This window comes from Oryx dammah, unplaced genomic scaffold (assembly GCF_014754425.2).
Source record: "Oryx dammah isolate SB20612 unplaced genomic scaffold, SCBI_Odam_1.1 HiC_scaffold_5, whole genome shotgun sequence".
Classification (NCBI taxonomy): domain Eukaryota; kingdom Metazoa; phylum Chordata; class Mammalia; order Artiodactyla; family Bovidae; genus Oryx; species Oryx dammah.
In genome coordinates, this window is record NW_024070189.1 from 19580119 (window position 1) to 19599638 (window position 19520).

Genomic DNA, 19520 nt, shown 5'->3' on the forward strand with positions numbered 1-19520 from the left:
CTTCGTTTTCTGAATGTTGAGCTTTAAGCCAACTTTTTCGCTCTCCTCTTTCACTTTTATCAAGAGGCTTTTGAGCTCCTCTTCACTTTCTGCCATAAGGGTGGTGTCATCTGCATATCTGAGGTTATTGATATTTCTCCCAGCAATCTTGATTCCAGCTTGTGTTTCTTCCAGTCCAGCGTTTCTCATGATGTACTCTGCATATAAGTTAAATAAGCAGGGTGACAATATAACAGCCTTGACGTAGTCCTTTTCCTATTTGGAACCAGTCTGCAGTCTGTGGTTTTAGAAAAGGCAGAGGAACCAGAGATCAAATTGCCAACATCCACTGGATCGTGGAAAAAGCAAGAGAGTTCCAGAAAAACATCTATTTCTGCTTTATTGACTATGCCAAAGCCTTTGACTGTGTGGATCACAATAAACTGTGGAAAATTCTGAAAGAGATGGGAATACCAGACCACCTAACCTGCCTCTTGAGAAATCTGTATGCAGGTCAGTAAGCAACAGTTAGTACTGGACATGGAACAACAGACTGGTTCCAAATAGGAAAAGGACTACGTCAAGGCTGTATATTGTCACCCTGCTTATTTAACTTATATGTAGGCTACAATCCGTGGAGTCACAAAGAGTCGGACACAACTGAGCAACTTCACTTTCTTTCTTTCTTTTCTTTCCATACCTAACACTTATGTTCCTTCTTTTTAAAGTTTAAAAATTGTACTTGATGAGAAGCACTGTAATTGCTTAACTGGTAACGCTTTTTTTTAAGATGTACAGCTAGATGGAAATGTACCAAAATGTTAACAGCGGCATCTCTGGGTGAATAGAATACTTATGAATGATTTTACATTAAATCAAAAATAAGATTAAATGGCATTCACATAATACATATCACACTGTTTCTTAATGATGGCAAACAGAAACCAAATTTGGTACTGAATTTTATCACAAAATCCAAAAGACATTAAAACATTTATTAAGTAAAAAGAACGTAACAAACATACCATATAATTAACTAATATGAAAAGCAAATCTTACTCATTTTGCTAGTACTACGTATAGCAAATCTTACCTCTAATCTCCACATCAAAGTCAAGTTTGTTGCAGCCTGAAGATGTTAAAGTTAAGCCACAGTTGCAAAATCTTGAAATGCAGAGTTAAGACTCAAAAAACAAACAAACAGAATCTCCCTTAGTTCTACAGCACTCAATCCTGTCGGGTGTTAAAATAAGGAGTAAGCATGGACTTCATATTTCTCCTTAAGAAACAGGCTCTGACAGCTGATACAGTTTTTCTTACAAACACACCACAAGACTTTCGGTTGAGATGCCTTGCTTTTAATGATACTCAGCATTTTGATATTATACATGGAAAACTCCAGACTCTGTAGTAATTTTGACATATGGCCTCAATATTATATCTTAAAAGCAATTGTCATTTGTCTATTATTGACAGAGTTGTTGAGCTTGAGTTTCAAACTTTACATAGTAAGGTGGAACAGCCGAGGAGTTTAAAATACAAGAAGGGACTTCCCTGGTGGTCCAGTGGTTAAGACTCCATGCTTCCAATGCAGGGCACACGGGTTCAATCCCTGGTCAGGGAACTAAGATCCCACATGCCATGAAGCCAGACCAAAAAAAAAAAAAAAAGAAAAAAATCCAAGAAACAAATACCATAAGAAGAGATTCCTACACAATTTCTGAAGAAGCTATAAAAGGGAAGAGGAACTGGTTATTCTGCCTAGTCAGAATTTTATTCAGCTGTTCCAAGTGAATCTAGTAGAGGGGTTAGAGGAAGAGAAGGAAGACAACTCAGCAGTGGGATGTCTTTCTGGGCACAGAAAAGCAGCCTGTAACTCTATTTTGGCAACAGTGAGACAAGGTAACAATGCCAACAGAAGATGTACTTGACAGGAGTATAGAGAATTAGCAGAGTAGAGCTGGCATATGAGATGCCGGCAGGGGTGCAGTCAGAGTCTTGATGGTAAAGATGAATAGCTTAAATGTAACACAAAATACAATTAGGGCCCAGTGCAGCAAGTCCAGAAGCCTGAGACAATGGCTACAGGACAACATTTCAAGCTGTCCAAAGGGTAGATATTGAGATAAGGGGTCTTAAAAGGGGGAGGTTATAAAAGTCAGGAGACAAAACATTTAAAACTTAGTCCAAGTGTTTTCACAGAAATGAAAACACAAGCAGGGATTAAGAGGTGCCAGTGTTGTTCATTTGTTGTTTGTTCCCGATGGTTTTATAGCTTGAATAAACAGGAGGAGGAAAACAAAATGCAAAAAGTAAACTCAAGTTTAGGTGTTTAAGAAATAATCACATGACTGAATCCAAAGAGAAGAATGGGTAATTAGGGTAAGTGAGTAGGATCTTGAGTCAAAGTGATAGGGGATAAGAATTTCTCGGCAACTTGTCAGTTACTAAAGTGTTTAGGAAGACACTGTAAAATATGGGTTATATTAGAAGCCTCTTGGGAAGCAGTTAAAATATCAAGGGCCGTGGGGTTTTCTCATCATGGAAACTTCTGAATTAAGCAAGCTAATGGCTTGGTTACTGTCATTTAAGGCTTGCTGGGTGAGTTTTGATAAAGTCTCTGTGAATAATGACATCTGTTTCAAATGAAGGAATAAATATTGTTGACTGAGTGATAAAAAAAAAAAGAAAACAGAGAAGTAGAAAAATAATGACGAGAATGATTTATAATATCCTAAAAGCTTCAGACAGAAGGAATAATGTAATATAATGACAGGATTGAATCATTTAATGGGCTAAAACAATTTTCCAAAATACAAGTAAGTCTCTTCAGAATTCTTTTTGGTTAAATGGAATTCTAGTTGTCTTAAACAGCTGACTTATTTTTTCAGAAATAAATTATACTCCAACTTACTAAAGAGATTTTAGTAAAGAGGCTTTAGTAAAGGAGAAATTTTACTAAAAATTCTGAAGAATTCAACCACTGCTCACTGGCCCTTAATAATTTAAAATAACTTTGGTAGTAAAGGCCTGACCATAAACTTCATTTTTAAATCCACACCCAAAGTCATCTGAACACTAGATATATAGTTTGACCTTACTGCTAAGCTAACACATATTCACTACTTTTACCACTAGGTGGCAAGAAAAACCCAAATAGCATCAGTTATCAAGGCCAGTACAAGATCCCAAGTATTTGAACAACTAGAAAAGCCACTAGGTGTCATCCAAGAGGGAAAAAAGACTATTTCCCCTCACCACCACTGAAATACACGAATTAACAGTTTTAAGCAAAACCATCTAAGCTCTATCAGAGATAAATGTCCAGCCCTTTAACTGTCAAAATAGTTTGCATATTTATATTCCATGTAAGCAATTTATATAATGCTCTTGACTCCCAAACGCTGCCTTTCAACTAAAGGCAACAAATAAAACTTAGTTTCTGGATTAAAAAAAAAAACAAAACAGCAAGACCAATGAGCTCAATGGGTCATGATTCAGAGCTTCATCCTATCTGAATACACTGCACAAAATAATTTAAAGCAGTTTACACACAGTCAAAAATCTTCCAAAGAGTATTTGGTTATGTATACATAATTTGAGATTCATATTCTGTTCTCCCCATTTCTCTCTTACAGGTAATTTCATTGATTCCATACAATCTAGATGATTTCATGCTGTTAAGCCTTGCTTCCCAGTGTGATACAGGAAAGCACTCCAATTTGTTATCAAAACATTCTCAATAAAGAGACAAATGTACTTGTCCTTAAGATAGATGTAATATGTGAATTCTTATGTTGAACAGTCCAAACCTGAAAATCAAAATTAAAGCTTCGCAGAATTAAGGTAAGGTGAAGTCACTCAGTCGTGTCCGACTCTTTGCGACCCCGTGGGCTGTAACCTACTAGGCTTCTCCGTCCATGGGATTCTCCAGGTAAGAATACTGGAGTGGATTGCCGTTTCCTTCTCCAGGGGATCTTCCTGACCCAGGGATCGAACCCGGGTGTCCCGCATTGGAGGCAGACGCTTTAACCTCTGAGCCACCAGGGAAGCCACAAGTCCTAGTTATATAACAAATCATTCTTTTTTAAAAACCATCCTCTGGGCTTCACTAACTTCTAACAAAGATTTCTCAATGCTGCTGTAAATATTATGTCAGCTAAAACACTATGTCATGCTGCCTTTTATAAGGTGGTACTTTTTTAGGCCAAATCCTATTCTTAACCCTCTGGACACAGGAGTTACAATCATGTCATAACCTGAAAATCTAGCTGTAGGTGGTGTCTCAAAAAAAGGATGGCTTCTTCCTTCGAGGAAGTGGTCAAATCTTTTTTCCCCTGGTGTCATCAAGCAAACATCTTGGTTGTTTTTCATTGGTATCGAATTAAGAGATGGAAGAGAAAGCAGTGGAGGAGAAAGCAAAATATAATGATTAAATTATAGATGCTTCTCTTCCTTGCTCCGTACTGCAATCTCTTTTAACGTCTCAACTGGGTCATTTCCACCCTGCCTACAAGGCACTGGTCTTTTTTAAAAAAAAAAAAAACAAGCCAAGAATGCTCTTGTCTACTGAACATTATCTCTTCTCTGATTTTTATTATTTTCTTTTGAAATTCGTTAAGATTATGCTCAGCGACCAGCCCTTGCCCAACCGGTTTCTCCCCTTCCCCCATCTCTCTACACACATCACTTTTTCCTCCTCCCATCCAGGCAGTGGGCAAAACCCTGCAGTGCCGGGAACGCATGCTTCGGGCCGGTCACTCAGCAGTTTTATCCTTACTGGCCTTTGCAAACAGCTCCCCACCCAAACCTTGTCCCCCGGTGGCCCCCTCGGCCATCATCTTTCTACTAGAGAGTGCTCATTAAGGGACTCCGGCTAGCACATCGAGGGTTTACGGTAGCCTGCCTACCAATAGGAGGCCACAATGCAGAGAAGTCTGGTTCAGCCTCCCAGCAGCCCCAGTGTCTTCCTCCCGTGGCTTACACCTACTGTACCCGCGAGCGAGCAAACGAGCCAGGGAGCGAGCCGGGCGCGGGAGGGGGCGCGCTGGGAGGGCCGACAGCAGTCGCGGCGTGCGCATGCGCACCTGGGTTGTTTTTCACAAAGCTCCTCTTAAAGTGAGCTGGCAGCTTCCAGCCGCCCGTCTTTGTAAGGAGACCACTGAGACTCGCAGGAGCGCGGAGCAGCCAGCAGCCTCTGTGCTGCCCTGACTTTTTAAGAAATCTCAATGAACTATTTGTAAAGAATCGCTGATCTGCCTGCAAGCTTTTTGCACGGCAAAGACATCGATCAGTGTTAAGTGAGGATCACATCATATATGTGATCTTGACTTTTTTGTCTTACATTATATTTTTTATAGATTTTGTTATAAACATGGTGCTTGGAAAGGTAAAGAGTTTGACAATAAGCTTTGACTGTCTTAATGACAGCAATGTCCCTGTGTATTCTAGTGGGGATACAGTCTCAGGAAGGGTGAATTTAGAAGTTACGGGGGAAATCAGAGTAAAATCTCTTAAAATTCATGCAAGAGGACATGCGAAAGTACGCTGGACCGAATCGAGAAACGCCGGCTCCAATACTGCCTATACACAGAATTACACTGAAGAAGTAGAATATTTCAACCATAAAGACATCTTAATTGGACACGAAAGAGGTAAGTTTTTTTTTTTTTAACATTGTTAGGAAATTATTAGACCTTTATTTGGAAAGTACCTTTTCAATTTTTCTGAATTAATGTAATCCTGCTCCTAGCATAACATATAGCAGTTTGATAAAGGTTAGCAAAGTTAGAAGATTTGGATTCTCCTTGACATTCATCGTGTGTTAAGCCGTAACGCATGCAGGCATCTGCAAAGTGACTGCAAACTGCACTTATTCAACTACCTCTATACCCGGCTTGGCTTGTGCCATTCACATTTGGAATCCATTTCAACCTTACATATAAATTATGCTTAAAACCGATTCAGTAATTTTACTTATATGTTTTCAAATGAATTGCTAAAAGCTGCAGTCCAATATTAGATTTTTCCCTTATACGCTGCAACCTGAGGTCTTAAAAACTAAGCTTCAATGAAGAAATAACACTTTAAAGTGGGTTAATAGGTGTATTTCATTTTTTAATATTGACACGCAAAAGACTTTTAGAGAATTGACCGTAGTTCTTGATAAAGGGTTTCTGTGGGTTATTTTGACATATGGTATCAACACCCCACGTGTTTTTTCCCTATTCTTTCCAGTTCCTTCAGAAATTTACTCAGGCGTTCTCTATTTTAAAGGACAGCACCTATCATGATGATGTGTTAAAAATCAGTTTTAAAAGCCATTTAGGGTCAGAAATTTTCTTTTCCGAGCCTCATGCCTAACTTTGGAACGTGGATTCAATGAAACCCCTGCCAGTCAAATGGAATTGAAAAGTATTCGGCTCATTGGATTTGATTTTTGGTTAGAAAAGGAAGATAAACGGTTGTCAAAGGGAAAGGGGGTCCTGAGATTTCCAATCTATTGTTTAAATGGTTACATTGTGGAAATATAGGAGACTCTAAGCTTGTTTTTCTAAGTTTCCACCCTTTGTTAGAAGCGGTTCAATCCTGTTTCGGACCAGTTCTGGGGGGTGGTGAGGAGGGGCGCTTGTTCTGCTCTCAGCAGATTGGTTACACGCGTCAGGTGGTGGCGATGACTTAATTCCTAGCCCAAGAAGAATATAATGTGAAAACTGGTTATGTAATTTTGTGCTTCTCCTTTTTAATGCAGTATTTAGTTCGAATGTTGAAATTTTTTTAAAAATAGAGCACGTTTTTAACCTTTTAATTAAATACACACCCATGAGGAAGTGCTAATTGAACTAAGGCAAGGGTGGAAACGTAGGGTGCTTTGAATTACTGCATGAACGCATTATTTTTAAAGTATTAAGATGAAATTAGTCTTTTAATTGCGTTTTCAGTTACACACAGATCATTTGCATCCTGAAATAATTTCTAGTTAATCTCTCCAAGCAGTGACAGTCTTAAGAAATGGAACTGCCTAATGACAGTCCCGGTATTGGTTGAACAGCACGCCCAGGAGTTTGTATTTGATCCTTCTTAGACTGGTAGCTTTTTTTAAGATGGGTTAGAAGAAACAGGTTTGTAAGGAGTTGAGGTGCACAGTGGGGTAAAAGTAGAATAATAATACGACTTACGGGGACAAACACAAATTTCATTGCTTGCGCCACGGTTTCATAGTAAAGAACACTGTGTTGCACCCCCTCACCCAACCCCCGCCACGGGACACCCCTCAACCCCTGCAAGCATGGACGAGCTCTTCGGCTTGGAAGAGTTTCAATGACTTTAGAACTGGGACCTCTCAAACTAGCCTGGTAACTGAGGCCCCGCCCCGGGCGGCCGGCGATAGGCGGAGCCGGGTTTGTTAGCCTGTTGCTAAGGCGATGCCAGGCTCTGATTGGATTGGGCGCAGGCGGGTGGGGAGAGAGGGCTCGCCGGCTGGGGCGAGGCTTGGAACCGGCGTGCGCCGGTAAAGGTCCCTCCTGAGCCGCCGCTGACCCCGCCCCTTCTCGAGTCCCTGCCCGGGCTTCTGGAAACGCACGGGGCTCCTGTCACATAACGTTCTCTCTCCCTCCCTTACCTCACCTCGCTTGCAGACCTGGAAAGGGACGACTTCAGGTTTTAACCGAGAGGAGAGGCAAGCCTTCCAGGTGCCAGGTGGCCCTGGGCGCAACTTTTCAGCTGACAGTTCTGTCACGGGGGAAGTTGGGTGGGCCGGGTTAGCCGGACCCCATTCTCCAGATTTTTCAGGTAGTTGTTGGAAGCTCCTTTGAACGCTCTATCCCCCTCCTAGCTGAAACAAAAGCATGTTGCCCGGTCTCTGCAGGCACCAGGCGGGGTACCTTGATTTGCCCTGAGGGGAGAGCGCGCCCCCAAGGCTGGCCGGGACGGGGAAAGTGACATGAACATCTAAGGCAGGGTTTGGTGGGGGCCTTGGCGAGTATTCCCTGTCACCACCAGCCCCCGCCATTGTTCCACCACCACCACCACCAAGCTTTTGCGTCCCTTCGCCGCCCCCGCCCCCATTTCCTTTGCCGCAAATTTAAAGGTGTCAGGGTGGCCCGAGCCAGATCGAACCGGTCACCGGCTGGGGCGTGTAAAGCGGAAGCGCTGCGGCGCCCTGGCCCCGCCCCTTCTCCCCCCCCTCCCCCCCCCGCCGCCAGCAGGCTAGGCTGTGCGAGCGCGAGTGCGAGCGCCGCGCGACATATGCCGTATGTATAGCGGGGCGCGCGGGCGGCGGCGGCGCGCGGGCGGGCCGGCTGGGATCTGCTCGCGCCGGTTTAGGCCGGTCCTCTCCTGCTCCGGTCTAGTTCTTGATTGACAGCCCGGCACTTGTTTACCACGGCGCGGCCGCCGCCGCCGCTCGCCTCAATGAGACTGCTGAGCTGGCACAAAAAGGGAGCGAGAAGGGAAGAAAAGGAGAGACAGGGAGGCAAACTTTGGGCGCCTTCAGGAGGGAGCGGTTTTAAATGGCCCCCAACTCATCAGCCTCTTTCAGGGCCGAAATCCAGGAGAGAGAATTTGCACGGGGGTGGGGGGAGAAGAACAAAATACTGGTGACAAGACTGAGTCGTGATGGTTATTGAATAAAAGGTATCCACATATAGGCATCTTTTTTTTCCCTCTCTGAGGGAAGCATCATGTTTTTTGTGTGTATTTATTACTTTTTTGAGGGAAAGTTAAATGATAATACCCGTTTCTGACAGCCTATTTAATGATAAAGGTTTCTACACCGAGGAAACTGTTAGTAGACATTTATGTAATTAAATTACCTAGTTAGAACACTTCTGAAAAGCATGTCAAGAATCCAGAACCCCCTCCCGTATTTCCCTGTGGGTTTTTTTTTTTTTTAGATAGTTTGAAAAATAACCTATTTCATCAAAAGAAATTGGATGTAAAATCAAAGGTCATCCTGTTTTTTTTCTAGCACTGGGGAACATCCTTATCTTCATTTTTCAAGGATGAATGACCTGTTTTTTCCCGTTAAGCAAACATTTTAAATCTAAGGTACATCTCATATATATATATGCGAATTTTTAGCTGTTAGACTAAGGTCATAATTTTAGGTTCAGTAACTATTTTTATTTTTGACTACGAAACCGACATTAAAATCACTGTTCCTTTTTTTTTTTAACTCCCAACATCTACTTGGCAGTTTTCTAATCGTTTGAGTTTTCACATTCACATTTTCCGTATCAAAACTGATATTTTTTTAAAGGTTTACGTGAATAGTTTTCATTTTATATGTAGGCTTATTAGGATAAATTTAAGTAAATGGTTGAAGACAAAGGTAACATCTTAGTATGAGATTTGAGGTCTGAGTCTTAGCCTGTAGGATGTTAGCTGTAGATGCTTTGCAGTTTAGGTTGTTTTCCATTAAAAAAATCACCTATGGGGTATAAATATTAATTATCCCCATTCTACAGATGAACCAGCTGAAGACAGGAATTTATTTTACCCAGAAGAAGTGATGAAGTTGGAATTAGAATTCAGATCTCACACACTCCAAAGTTTGTGGCCTTATTTAACTATGTGAGCATCTTTAAAGTTCTGACATCGTGAAGAGGGTAAGAAGGTTTATTAATAAATTTTTTGTTTCCTGTTTTAGATGATGATAATTCCGAAGAAGGCTTCAACACTGTTCATTCAGGAAGGCATGAATACGCATTCAGCTTCGAGCTTCCACAGACGTAAGTATTTTGTTAACATGCGTTTTTCAAATAAACATCCTTTCTTTTAAAATGAAACATTGTATATTTAAATATTTTTAGTTTAAAAAAAAACCCTTTTCATTACTGAAACTTGCTAGAGGAAAACAATATACTAAAAAAAAGCTATTTTTTAATCTAGAGTGGCAAAATTATAGAAAGCAAACCTAAATTCTTAATACTCTGTCTCAGGATTTGTATGATGTTTAAAAGTATTTCATTTAAAGTGAATGAATTGGAAGGTGCTACTAGTCAAATGGTAAGCACCTAACAGTTCACTATCAGCATTAGCTGAAAAGAAGAGCATATCAAGTCTGTGATTTAGTAGTTTATAAATATTAAGTGTTCTGTCCTTTCTACCGATGCTTACCAACACTAAGAAGGTAAAAATAATTAGGAATATCCTAATTTTAGAAGTAATGTGTGTTTATGATATGACTTCATTAGCTTCTGTGCAAGGAGCTATTGAGAATGTCACACAAGAGATATTGCGACCTAGACTTAAAAGGAAATGTCAATCAGATATCTTAATGTAAGGCCTGGAATATATAGTATGAAAGGAAGAAGGAAAGTAAAATATTCATAATGTAATAATAATGTATTAGAGGAAATTATACAAAAAGCAGTTTTTAAAATAATGTCATAACAGATATTAAAGCATGCAAAGTGGTACTTGTAATGTTTGTTCTGAAAGATAAACTTGCATTACAGAAGATTTTGTCAAGTGCCAACTGTACATAATTCTGTGTGTTCTTTAATTCTAGTACTTATTATATGTGGATAGAGTGCATAAGGAGTATTTTTCAGAGTATCATATTGCTTAAGAACATTTTTAATATAATACCCTAATTACTTTCTAAGAGAAATATTTTAAGTTTGTAAATACAATAGGGCTAATACAGTTGGGCCTGAATATTTTCAAAGGATGAAGCTAATTTAATATAAATATATATTTTAATTCTTTCAATAAGCCATAGTCATTTAAAATAAACTGTAGAAGTCTTGAATAGATCCTGCATTTTATTTCTCTGTGCTATACAAATTAATGCAGAAGTCTAAAATGTAAAACAAAAAGTAAACACCACTACTCAAAAAAACTAGCACTCTACCTTGTAAATAAATGAACCTTGTGCATTTTTCTGATGAAATTATGAAAAGGAGACTAAATTCACTAAAATAAAATCTTCCACAAATAATAAAATTAGAGAGTTGAGAAGAATTCTGATTCTTTTGATAACAGGTCAACATAAATTCTTTTTCTTTTTAAGTCTATAATGTAGTTAGAAAACATGGCCAAAATTAGGAAATGGAAAGCATTTTTTAAGAGATCAGTGGACTTAATGAAATGTAAAAAGCTTTTGAAGCCATAATGACTATTCCAGACCTTTTCTGGATCTTAATTAGTTGCTATAATAGGAAATAGTAATTTTTAGCTAATGAAAAATGGAGCACCATAGGGAGTTTGGTCTGAATGTTTAACCAGAGTCTAGAATTTCTCAAGAGAAATAGTTAAACCATTCTTAATTTTATTTTTAAACTAAAGTCTTGACCTTTTCAAAAACTGTTCATTTCCAGATTTTGATAATTTTGCCACCAGCATTAAAAGTAGCCTCTTCTTAGTTTAAAGCAATTGTATTCGTCTGGCTTTTTTTAACCAAATTTCTGCAATATTTGACAATTATCTATTTTATTATTTGGAAGGTTCCCCCCCCATGATTTATCCCTTTGGAAATATAAATTATGCCTTCGATACCTCATTGGTGTATAAACATATAATATATTAACACTTCTATGCTGACTGTATAGTTAATTTAAAAGAGGTATAAGATTAATATATGATCTTTATATTCTGCACAGACCACTTGCTACCTCATTCGAAGGCCGACATGGCAGTGTGCGCTATTGGGTGAAAGCCGAATTGCACAGGCCTTGGCTTCTACCAGTAAAATTAAAGAAGGAATTTACAGTCTTTGAGCATATAGATATCAACACTCCTTCATTACTGGTAAGAATTGACTGAATTCTTCATTCTCTGCTTTTGGCATATAAATACTAAAGAATAATCACCTACTCTATGTATTCTTTACAATTTATAAATAGTAACTTTATTTTTAAATTGTGTAAATATTTTCCAAACTACAGTGAAGAGCAATACCAATTAATGCAGAATATGCTCATATTTTCTGATGTTGTAATAACTTTAAGTAAATATTTAAAATAAGACCAATATTGGTATGAAATATCTCTTAACTCAGAGGATAACAGTAACAAAATAAATCTGTTCCCTGGATACTTTTAGTGGAAAAGGAACAGTAATATCAATTATTACTATAACAATATCACTTAATTTGAAAATATTATAATGTAAAATTTGTACTGCATTGCATTACTCCAATATAGGGATAGTTGTCAAATCATGGGGAGATTATTATTTTCATGAAAAAACTTTAATTCTGTTTTAAAGTAAATCTTTTTTAATTGCATTTTTTCACAAGTTTCAAATTTGAATTCAAAAACTTTACTTGGTTTAAACAAATAATAACATCTTTACACAAACAAGAATCAATCTTAAAAATGAATTTTCTTTTTTTTACATTCTAAGTTTTACATTTCTCAAAGAAAGATGTTATCATTTGAGATTATAACCAAGTTGCTTTCCAAACTGCCTTTTTTTTTTTTAAGGCAGTTTAAATAGAATGTGGAAAGGGTTTTTTTGTTTGTTTTTTTTCCTGTGTTTTTTTTTTAAATTGGTTTTTAATTACTGTGTATGTAGTGTGTGCTAAAACTATGTTTATGAAATATGTTAAGCCCTTTTTTCTTTAATTGAATGGAAACTTGTATAATTCCAGTATAAATCAAAAGCTGTTGGTTGGTGGAAAAGTGTTGCTACAGAAAAGCAACACTGCTTTTAATGTTAAATTATTCAGGAATTGAGGACTGTATTTTAAAAATTTTATTCCTGTCTCAATTCATATCTTGATCTTTTTCTCTAAATTTATATCTTACAGTCACCCCAAGCAGGCACAAAAGAAAAGACTCTGTGTTGCTGGTTCTGTACCTCAGGCCCCATATCCTTAAGTGCCAAGATCGAAAGGAAGGGCTATACGCCAGGTACGTACGTTTGAGGTCGACTCCCACCAAGACTGATCTTTCTTCATTTAACTTTTGTGCGTGAATTTACATTTTTTCCTACTGAATGCAAAGATGATACAGTATTCTTTGGTAAACTGTCATAAATAGTGCTTATCCAGTTTTCTTTTGTAAATTGGGGTGTAGTCTTGTTTTTTAAATAGCTACTGTCGATGTGTAGTTGATTTTTAGAAGTTACTTGCTGTTCTTAGGGTGGCTTCTTAATCCATATAGTTCATTGAACTTTCAAACTTTAGTCCGAGAATCTACATTTGTTTTGGGGTTGGTTGGTTGTTTTTTAACGGTAGATAGATAGATAGATAGATAGATAGATAGATAGATAGATATTTTTTTTTTTTTTTTTTTTTTTTTCCCCTGTAGGTGAATCAATTCAGATATTTGCTGAGATTGAGAACTGCTCTTCCCGAATGGTGGTGCCAAAGGCAGCCATTTACCAAACACAGGCCTTCTATGCCAAAGGAAAAATGAAGGAAGTCAAACAGCTTGTGGCTAACTTGCGTGGGGAATCCTTATCATCTGGAAAGACAGAGACGTGGAATGGCAAGTTGCTGAAAATTCCGCCAGTCTCTCCCTCCATCCTCGACTGTAGTATAATCCGTGTGGAATATTCACTAATGGTACGTACAGATTTAAGGGTTTGGAGTGGATGTTTTCTGAAGTTTTAATGTCATAAGGGTATCATTTTCTCTTATATCTAGACTATGATTTTTTTATTCCATATATGATATATATAGTTACATGTAATTCTTTATATAACTTGGACTATAATTACTCATTTTACCTGAGGTCAGTGTACCATATAATAGTGTACATAATGGAGAAACTTTTCAAGTATATCATTAAAAAATGAAGTATGACAATAGATTGGGTTATTTGTTCTTAAAAAAGAAATAGTGCTTGGGATTCTAAACCTAACATTTCTTTTTATTGTCTAGGTATATGTGGATATTCCTGGAGCTATGGATTTATTTCTTAATTTGCCACTTGTCATTGGTACCATTCCTCTACATCCATTTGGAAGCAGAACCTCAAGTGTAAGCAGTCAGTGTAGCATGAATATGAACTGGCTTGGTTTATCCCTACCTGAAAGACCTGAAGGTAATAATTTGATAATGCATATCTAAGCTTAATCTGGTATTTGCAAGAAAATAATTTTGTTTCTGATATTTTACGATTAGATAAAATTTGTCTGTATTGAAGAGTGGGGTGTGCCCCTAGTGTTAGATTTAAAATGTTATATCTCCCTAGTTTTAATTACAAGAGAGATGATGATTATTTTAATTTGACATTCCTTTTTAATATCTTCTATTCTGTGTATTTTGACATGCATAAGAACATGCTGTTCGAATTGCGTGTATCTTTTTCCTTCAGCACCACCCAGCTATGCAGAAGTGGTAACAGAGGAACAAAGACGGAACAATCTTGCACCAGGGAGTGCTTGTGATGACTTTGAGAGAGCACTTCAAGGACCACTGTTTGCATATATTCAAGAGTTTCGTTTCTTGCCTCCACCCCTTTATTCAGAGGTAAGCATCATACCCTCAAGTACAAAATGGGCTGACTCTTAGTAAGCAGTATTGCAGTTTCTGAAAATAGTTAGGTTTTGATTATCATGGTAAGAGAGAAATAAATAATTTTGAACAACAGATTAAAAGTTAGATTAAGATTGTCAATATTTAATACAAAGACTGACCCAGCATTGGACTGGTCTTTTATATTATTGGCTAAATAAAGATAATGATCTAATCTCATGCTTGTAACATGCCAGTTAAAGGAATAAATATTTCAAAGCATCTGTAGAACTGGCATTTGCAACCATTGATTAGATAGGTAGAATTTATCTTACTCATCATCCTTTTTAATTTTCGTATTTCAGCATTCTCAGTGGGGAAAATAACATTTGCAGTAACGTACTTAAACAGCATTCCTACACGGTTAGATTATTTTTATTCATCTCAAGTAACTAAGCACTTATATGAATAAAACATGGCCCTTATTTGGGAGAAGTGTACAGACTGGTCAGAAAAAAAACTTAGAAGCAAAATATTACATAACAACGTGATAGGAATGCACAGTTCATTTGAGGAGCAGCTTATTGGGTCTTGAGAATCAGCAGGGGCTTCCCTAAGATGGTGATTGTTAAGCTGATTCTTAAAAAGTAAGTTTTCTCAAAATATAGAATATTCCAGGCAGGAAGAAAAATATATGCAAAGGAAAGGAGTTGGGGAGAAATCCAGCAATTTCAGGATACATCAGAATATATACATATGCATATATGTAATATGCATTGTAAGAGACTTTTGGAATTGGCCTTGATAACAATATATTACCAGATAACTTTTTAAATCACTGGAATCAGCTTTTGCTTTTTGGTTGCTATAGTTTAGACAGCTATTCTGCAGTGAAATACTACTCCCAAGAAAGATACAAGAGGATTGTTTCACTCTTCAACAAGTTGCTTTTATTTTTTTTCCCCTTAATACCGTGACTAGAAGAGTCAGTTTTCCTTTGGATGTGATTAATATGAAATCCACTGTATTCATTGATTATAGGATGTTCCAAAATCTGTTCTGTTCTCTGCAGATTCTTGTTTGGACATAGTTTTTCTGTCTCACTATTTCACTTCATGAAATTTTTGATTAGATGCTAAAAGCATCCTCCCACTTGTTAAAAATACTTTCACTACATTTTTATTTTGACATTTCTGTCTTGGTTATTAAGTTCCTCGTTTGTGATTTGATCTGAGACGTCTTAGTTGTACAACAGGCATTTTTAAAGAATGGCAGTCTTAAGTATCCACATTTAAGCAATTTGTCATAAAATTCTACCTTCTTTTAAAATGAACTAAAGCTAATTAAAAGAATGTAAACCTTTTAAAAGCCTAAATTGGTTCAGGAAGTGATTTAATTGTTTAACATCTACCCACATTGGGGATGGGGGGGTTCTCGATTGTATTAAAGCTATTTTGACTTTTTTTTTTCTTTAAAGGATAGTCATTAAAAAGAAAGAAAAGTGTTAAGTGCATATGAAAGTCACTACAGAAAGTGGCAAAATGGGATGTCTGTGGAGCATTTGGGTTCATCATTCTTATTTCTTGATACACACTGTATTTATTCCTAGGCCCTCTCTGGGGCTTTAGGCTCTGAGCTATCACCTCAAGTAAACACCAAGAACATTGTTTATACAACTACATTCTTCCCAAAGCCTAGGGAAAACACCAGTTGACTTTTTTGTAACAGGATGAAATGGAAACTTTACAGGAGAAAATCATCACTATGAAAATGTTGGCCATTATATATTTAAGTCTTAAGTTCTATTAAGTGCTGAATAAAGCTCCTGTTATCTGATAAAATATTACCCTTAGCTTTTGTCAAATAAAACTATCCTGGCATACCTCTACAAATGTAATTGTTAATCTAGTAATTGAATAGCAAGTACTTCATAAATGGTACTAATCCTCTTTCTTCCCCATACAAGCCCTTTATGTTCATTCTGATTACATTTCTCAATGTAATCAGGTTTTTGAGTACAGCATTCAAAATATTAGCCTGTTTGCTACATTCTTACTAAACCACTATCAGTTAACTTCGGTTTTGAGGTTTTTGTTTCTGTTTTTTTCCCTTTCTAGGTTGATCCAAACCCTGATCAGCCAGCTGATGATAGACCATCTTGCCCCTCTCGCTGAAGGAATACTTGGTTAAATCAAGTTGATGTGGGTTCCGAACTATATCTCTTCCCTTCCCGGCTGAGGACAGAGAAGTATCTTGGAAACATGTTTTCAGAGGAAGTGGAATAGCTTTTGCCCAGAAAAATGGCAAACATGAAACAACCAGTGATCACGCTTTAGAAGCCTGCAGCAACATTCTGGACTGCTCCAACATGCTTGAAGATCTAAGCTTTTCTCCTTTAAAACTGGCACATACTAAGAGCAGTCTTCTTAGCCTATGGTCATACGTGTCAAGACACCACGTTGTAAAGAGGGATGATTTCCTTCTTTTGATTTGAAAATTTGCACATGCTCAATGCTTACATTGTGCGGTTCAGTGTCACTACAGCTTTTTTTTTCCATTTATGCCAGACTCTTGATACTCTTTTAAAACTTGTTTGTGGTGAGCACAACAAGGAACAAAAGAAAGCTTTGAAAGAAACTTTAACATGAAAAAAAAATGCACTGACATTTTTTTTTTTATTTAATATAGCCTGGACTTTACCTGCGTATGCACATGCTCAGAATTGTCCTACTAGGCTGACCATGTATCACCTCTTCAGCTTGGATCCTATTGTGGATTTATTTACAAACATCAAATGCCTTCAAGCCAATCCTTCTTGCTGTATGTTTGCAGCCTACTGTGGTAGATAAGCAACAGATATGTGGGAAAAGAGATAAGAGGAGGAAGCTAATAGACTTTGTCAAGATTGTATACCTTCTTGGTTTCTGTTAAGAATTTGTTGCCTTTCTACTATTACAGCAAAGCAGCATTTTGTTATTGACTGCCTAAAATCACTTAATCTCAGGTGAACGCATCACTTGCCAAACTGTTGGAATGCTATTTGTGTTTTGTTGCACTGTTGAGTTATTTTTATGTTTGTTTGGTTGGCTTTTTGGAGAGGGAAATTTGGAAAAGGGACATACACAAAAGTGATAACCCACCCGCATTCCCTTTTTATCATTACATATAAGAAGAAGCTAGCAGAACTGAGAATGGAGTCAAGAAAGGCAGTATGGCAGGCACCAGCAAAGAGTTAAGGGCTGTTGCTCTTACAAATTATTGTTATTTTTTATTATTATTTTAAAAGTATGGAAGTTTTCCAGTCACTGGAAAGGAGGAGAAAGTGCATTTATTTTTATACAGAGTTACTTAATTACCTCCAAAACACATATGTTGGAAATCATTTTTGCTGGTGCAAGGTATTTTCATGAGCAGGAATATGGATGTTCAGATTATGAGAGAGCTCATTTTATACATTTCCTGTCCTCAAGCTTCACAGCTTGAAAGCCCCAGTATATTATAAAAGTATAGAATGTCAAAATTACAAATACTAGAATATTTGTTGAAATAGTTATATTTTTGTTTTTTTTTAACAAAAGTATGTTTTTCCATAACCTAAAGAAGATTTTGCTAAACGAGAGAAATCATTCACTTTGAGTACATACAGTTATGAAGAATGATCACATCACTAAATTACAGCTTGTATGAAAGATAATTTACAGTTGGCTCATAAATATACCAGCATTCATGAAGACCCTTAAAACTGCATTTTCCAAGGTACCAAGTGTACTGAATGTCTTTATTTTAGAAGGATTTCAGCTCTGATTTTTTTTTTTTGAAAATCAGCATCTCTGATGTTGCAACATATGTGTGAAATGGGTCTTATATCCTGCCATTTAATCCCACAGTTAATAAAGTGGCTGAAAATAATAGTAACTCTGGCTTGGTGCTTGACCTGGTTAAATACTGTCTTAAAGCTTCATACAAAACAAATAGGCTTTTCCATAAGTGGCCTTTAAGAAAACATGGAAGACAATTCATGTTTGAAAAATGCTGACAGGGTGAAGAAAGCCCATGTAAAAATGAATCACGTTTTAAGTGATTCGGTTAAAGGGTTTGGGCTCCCGTAGCAAACTAATACTAGATAATAAGGAAATGGGGGTGAATATTTTTTTATTGTTGTTAAATCATTTTGTGAATGTCCCCCTCAAAAGAAGCTAATGGAATATTTGGCATAAAGGGCATTTGGTGGTTTTATTTTTGTTGGGGGTGGGGGGGGATTGTCAGAAAATCCCTTTTCTTTTCTCTCTTCTTATGTCTAACTGACTAGGGAACAATTGTTGATATGCATAGCATTGGAATACTTATCACCATATACTCTTATAAATAACACATGAGGAAGGAATGACCAATATTTTAATAATTGGCACTGGGTCACAAAATGTGATACAATTTTAAATATATAAAACTTTATCAAATAAAGTTTTATTTCCCCCATTATTCCTTTACTTTCTTACTTAGAGGCATTACTCTTTTCTAAATATTGGTCAATTCTTGATACAAGATATGAGCTTCACAGGTGTATTCCAGTATTCAAAGATAGATTCCTGATTTTTCAATTAGGAAAAGTAAAATCCAAAATGTTAGCAAAACGAAGTGCAATATTAAATGTTTGCTTTATAGATTATATTCTATGGCTGTTTGTAATTCTCTTTTTTTCTTCTTTTTTATTTGGTGCTGAATATGTCCTTGTAGGCTGTTTTAAGAAAACAACATGTGGGAAATGATTTAATTTTTCCTATTGCTCTTCCTTGTGGAAAATAAAAGTGTTTCTTTTTTTTTTTTTTCTTTTTTATAAAATTGTTTGGAGATTTATTTGAATTTTAATCATTTCAGTAATTCATCATACATGCAAACACTATTAGGACTACAATTAGGGAGTTCCCTGGTAGAGTAGTGGTTAGAATTAGGCTCTTTCAGTGCCGTGGCCCAGGTTCAACCCTAGTTGAAGAACTGAGATCCTGCAAGCCATGTGGCATGGCCAAAAAGTAAAAAAAAAAAAAAAAACCTAAAATTCTTATTTTAAGCCTTGCCATATAAGAATTGTTTCTAGATCTCTACTAAAGAGGTGTAGAGGAATTTTTTAATATAA

At 37.0% G+C, this 19520-nt stretch overlaps 1 protein-coding gene across 3 annotated transcripts; it reads left to right on the forward strand.

The window, feature by feature from the left end:
- Positions 1-5109: 5109 nt before the first annotated feature.
- On the forward strand, positions 5110-19222 carry ARRDC3 (arrestin domain containing 3). Of its 3 annotated transcripts, none has more exons than XR_005721199.1 (8): positions 5110-5633; positions 9629-9710; positions 11586-11733; positions 12737-12839; positions 13239-13495; positions 13814-13976; positions 14212-14404; positions 16507-19222. XR_005721199.1 is itself a non-coding variant. In XM_040241528.1 (8 exons), exons 1-8 carry the CDS (start codon positions 5354-5356, stop codon positions 16561-16563), a joined length of 1245 nt encoding a protein of 414 aa, XP_040097462.1. In that variant the 5' UTR covers positions 5110-5353; the 3' UTR covers positions 16564-19222. The 3 variants fall into 3 exon arrangements, 2 of the variants coding, with proteins under 2 accessions (XP_040097462.1, XP_040097463.1); XM_040241528.1 differs by having other exon boundaries at positions 14250-14404; XM_040241529.1 differs by lacking the exon at positions 11586-11733 and having other exon boundaries at positions 5368-5633; positions 14250-14404.
- The last annotated feature ends 298 nt before the right edge of the window (positions 19223-19520 follow it).

What these genes read in the sequence shown, in the direction of transcription:
- ARRDC3 (XM_040241528.1), top strand. Translation starts at nt 5,354, where the DNA reads ATGGTGCTTGGAAAGGTAAAGAGTTTGACAATAAGCTTTGACTGTCTT. An exon ending in CTTAATTGGACACGAAAGAG is followed by an intron (nt 5,634 to 9,628) that starts GTAAGTTTTTTT and finishes TTCCTGTTTTAG; the next exon opens with ATGATGATAATTCCGAAGAA. An exon ending in GTGTGGAATATTCACTAATG is followed by an intron (nt 13,496 to 13,813) that starts GTACGTACAGAT and finishes TTTATTGTCTAG; the next exon opens with GTATATGTGGATATTCCTGG.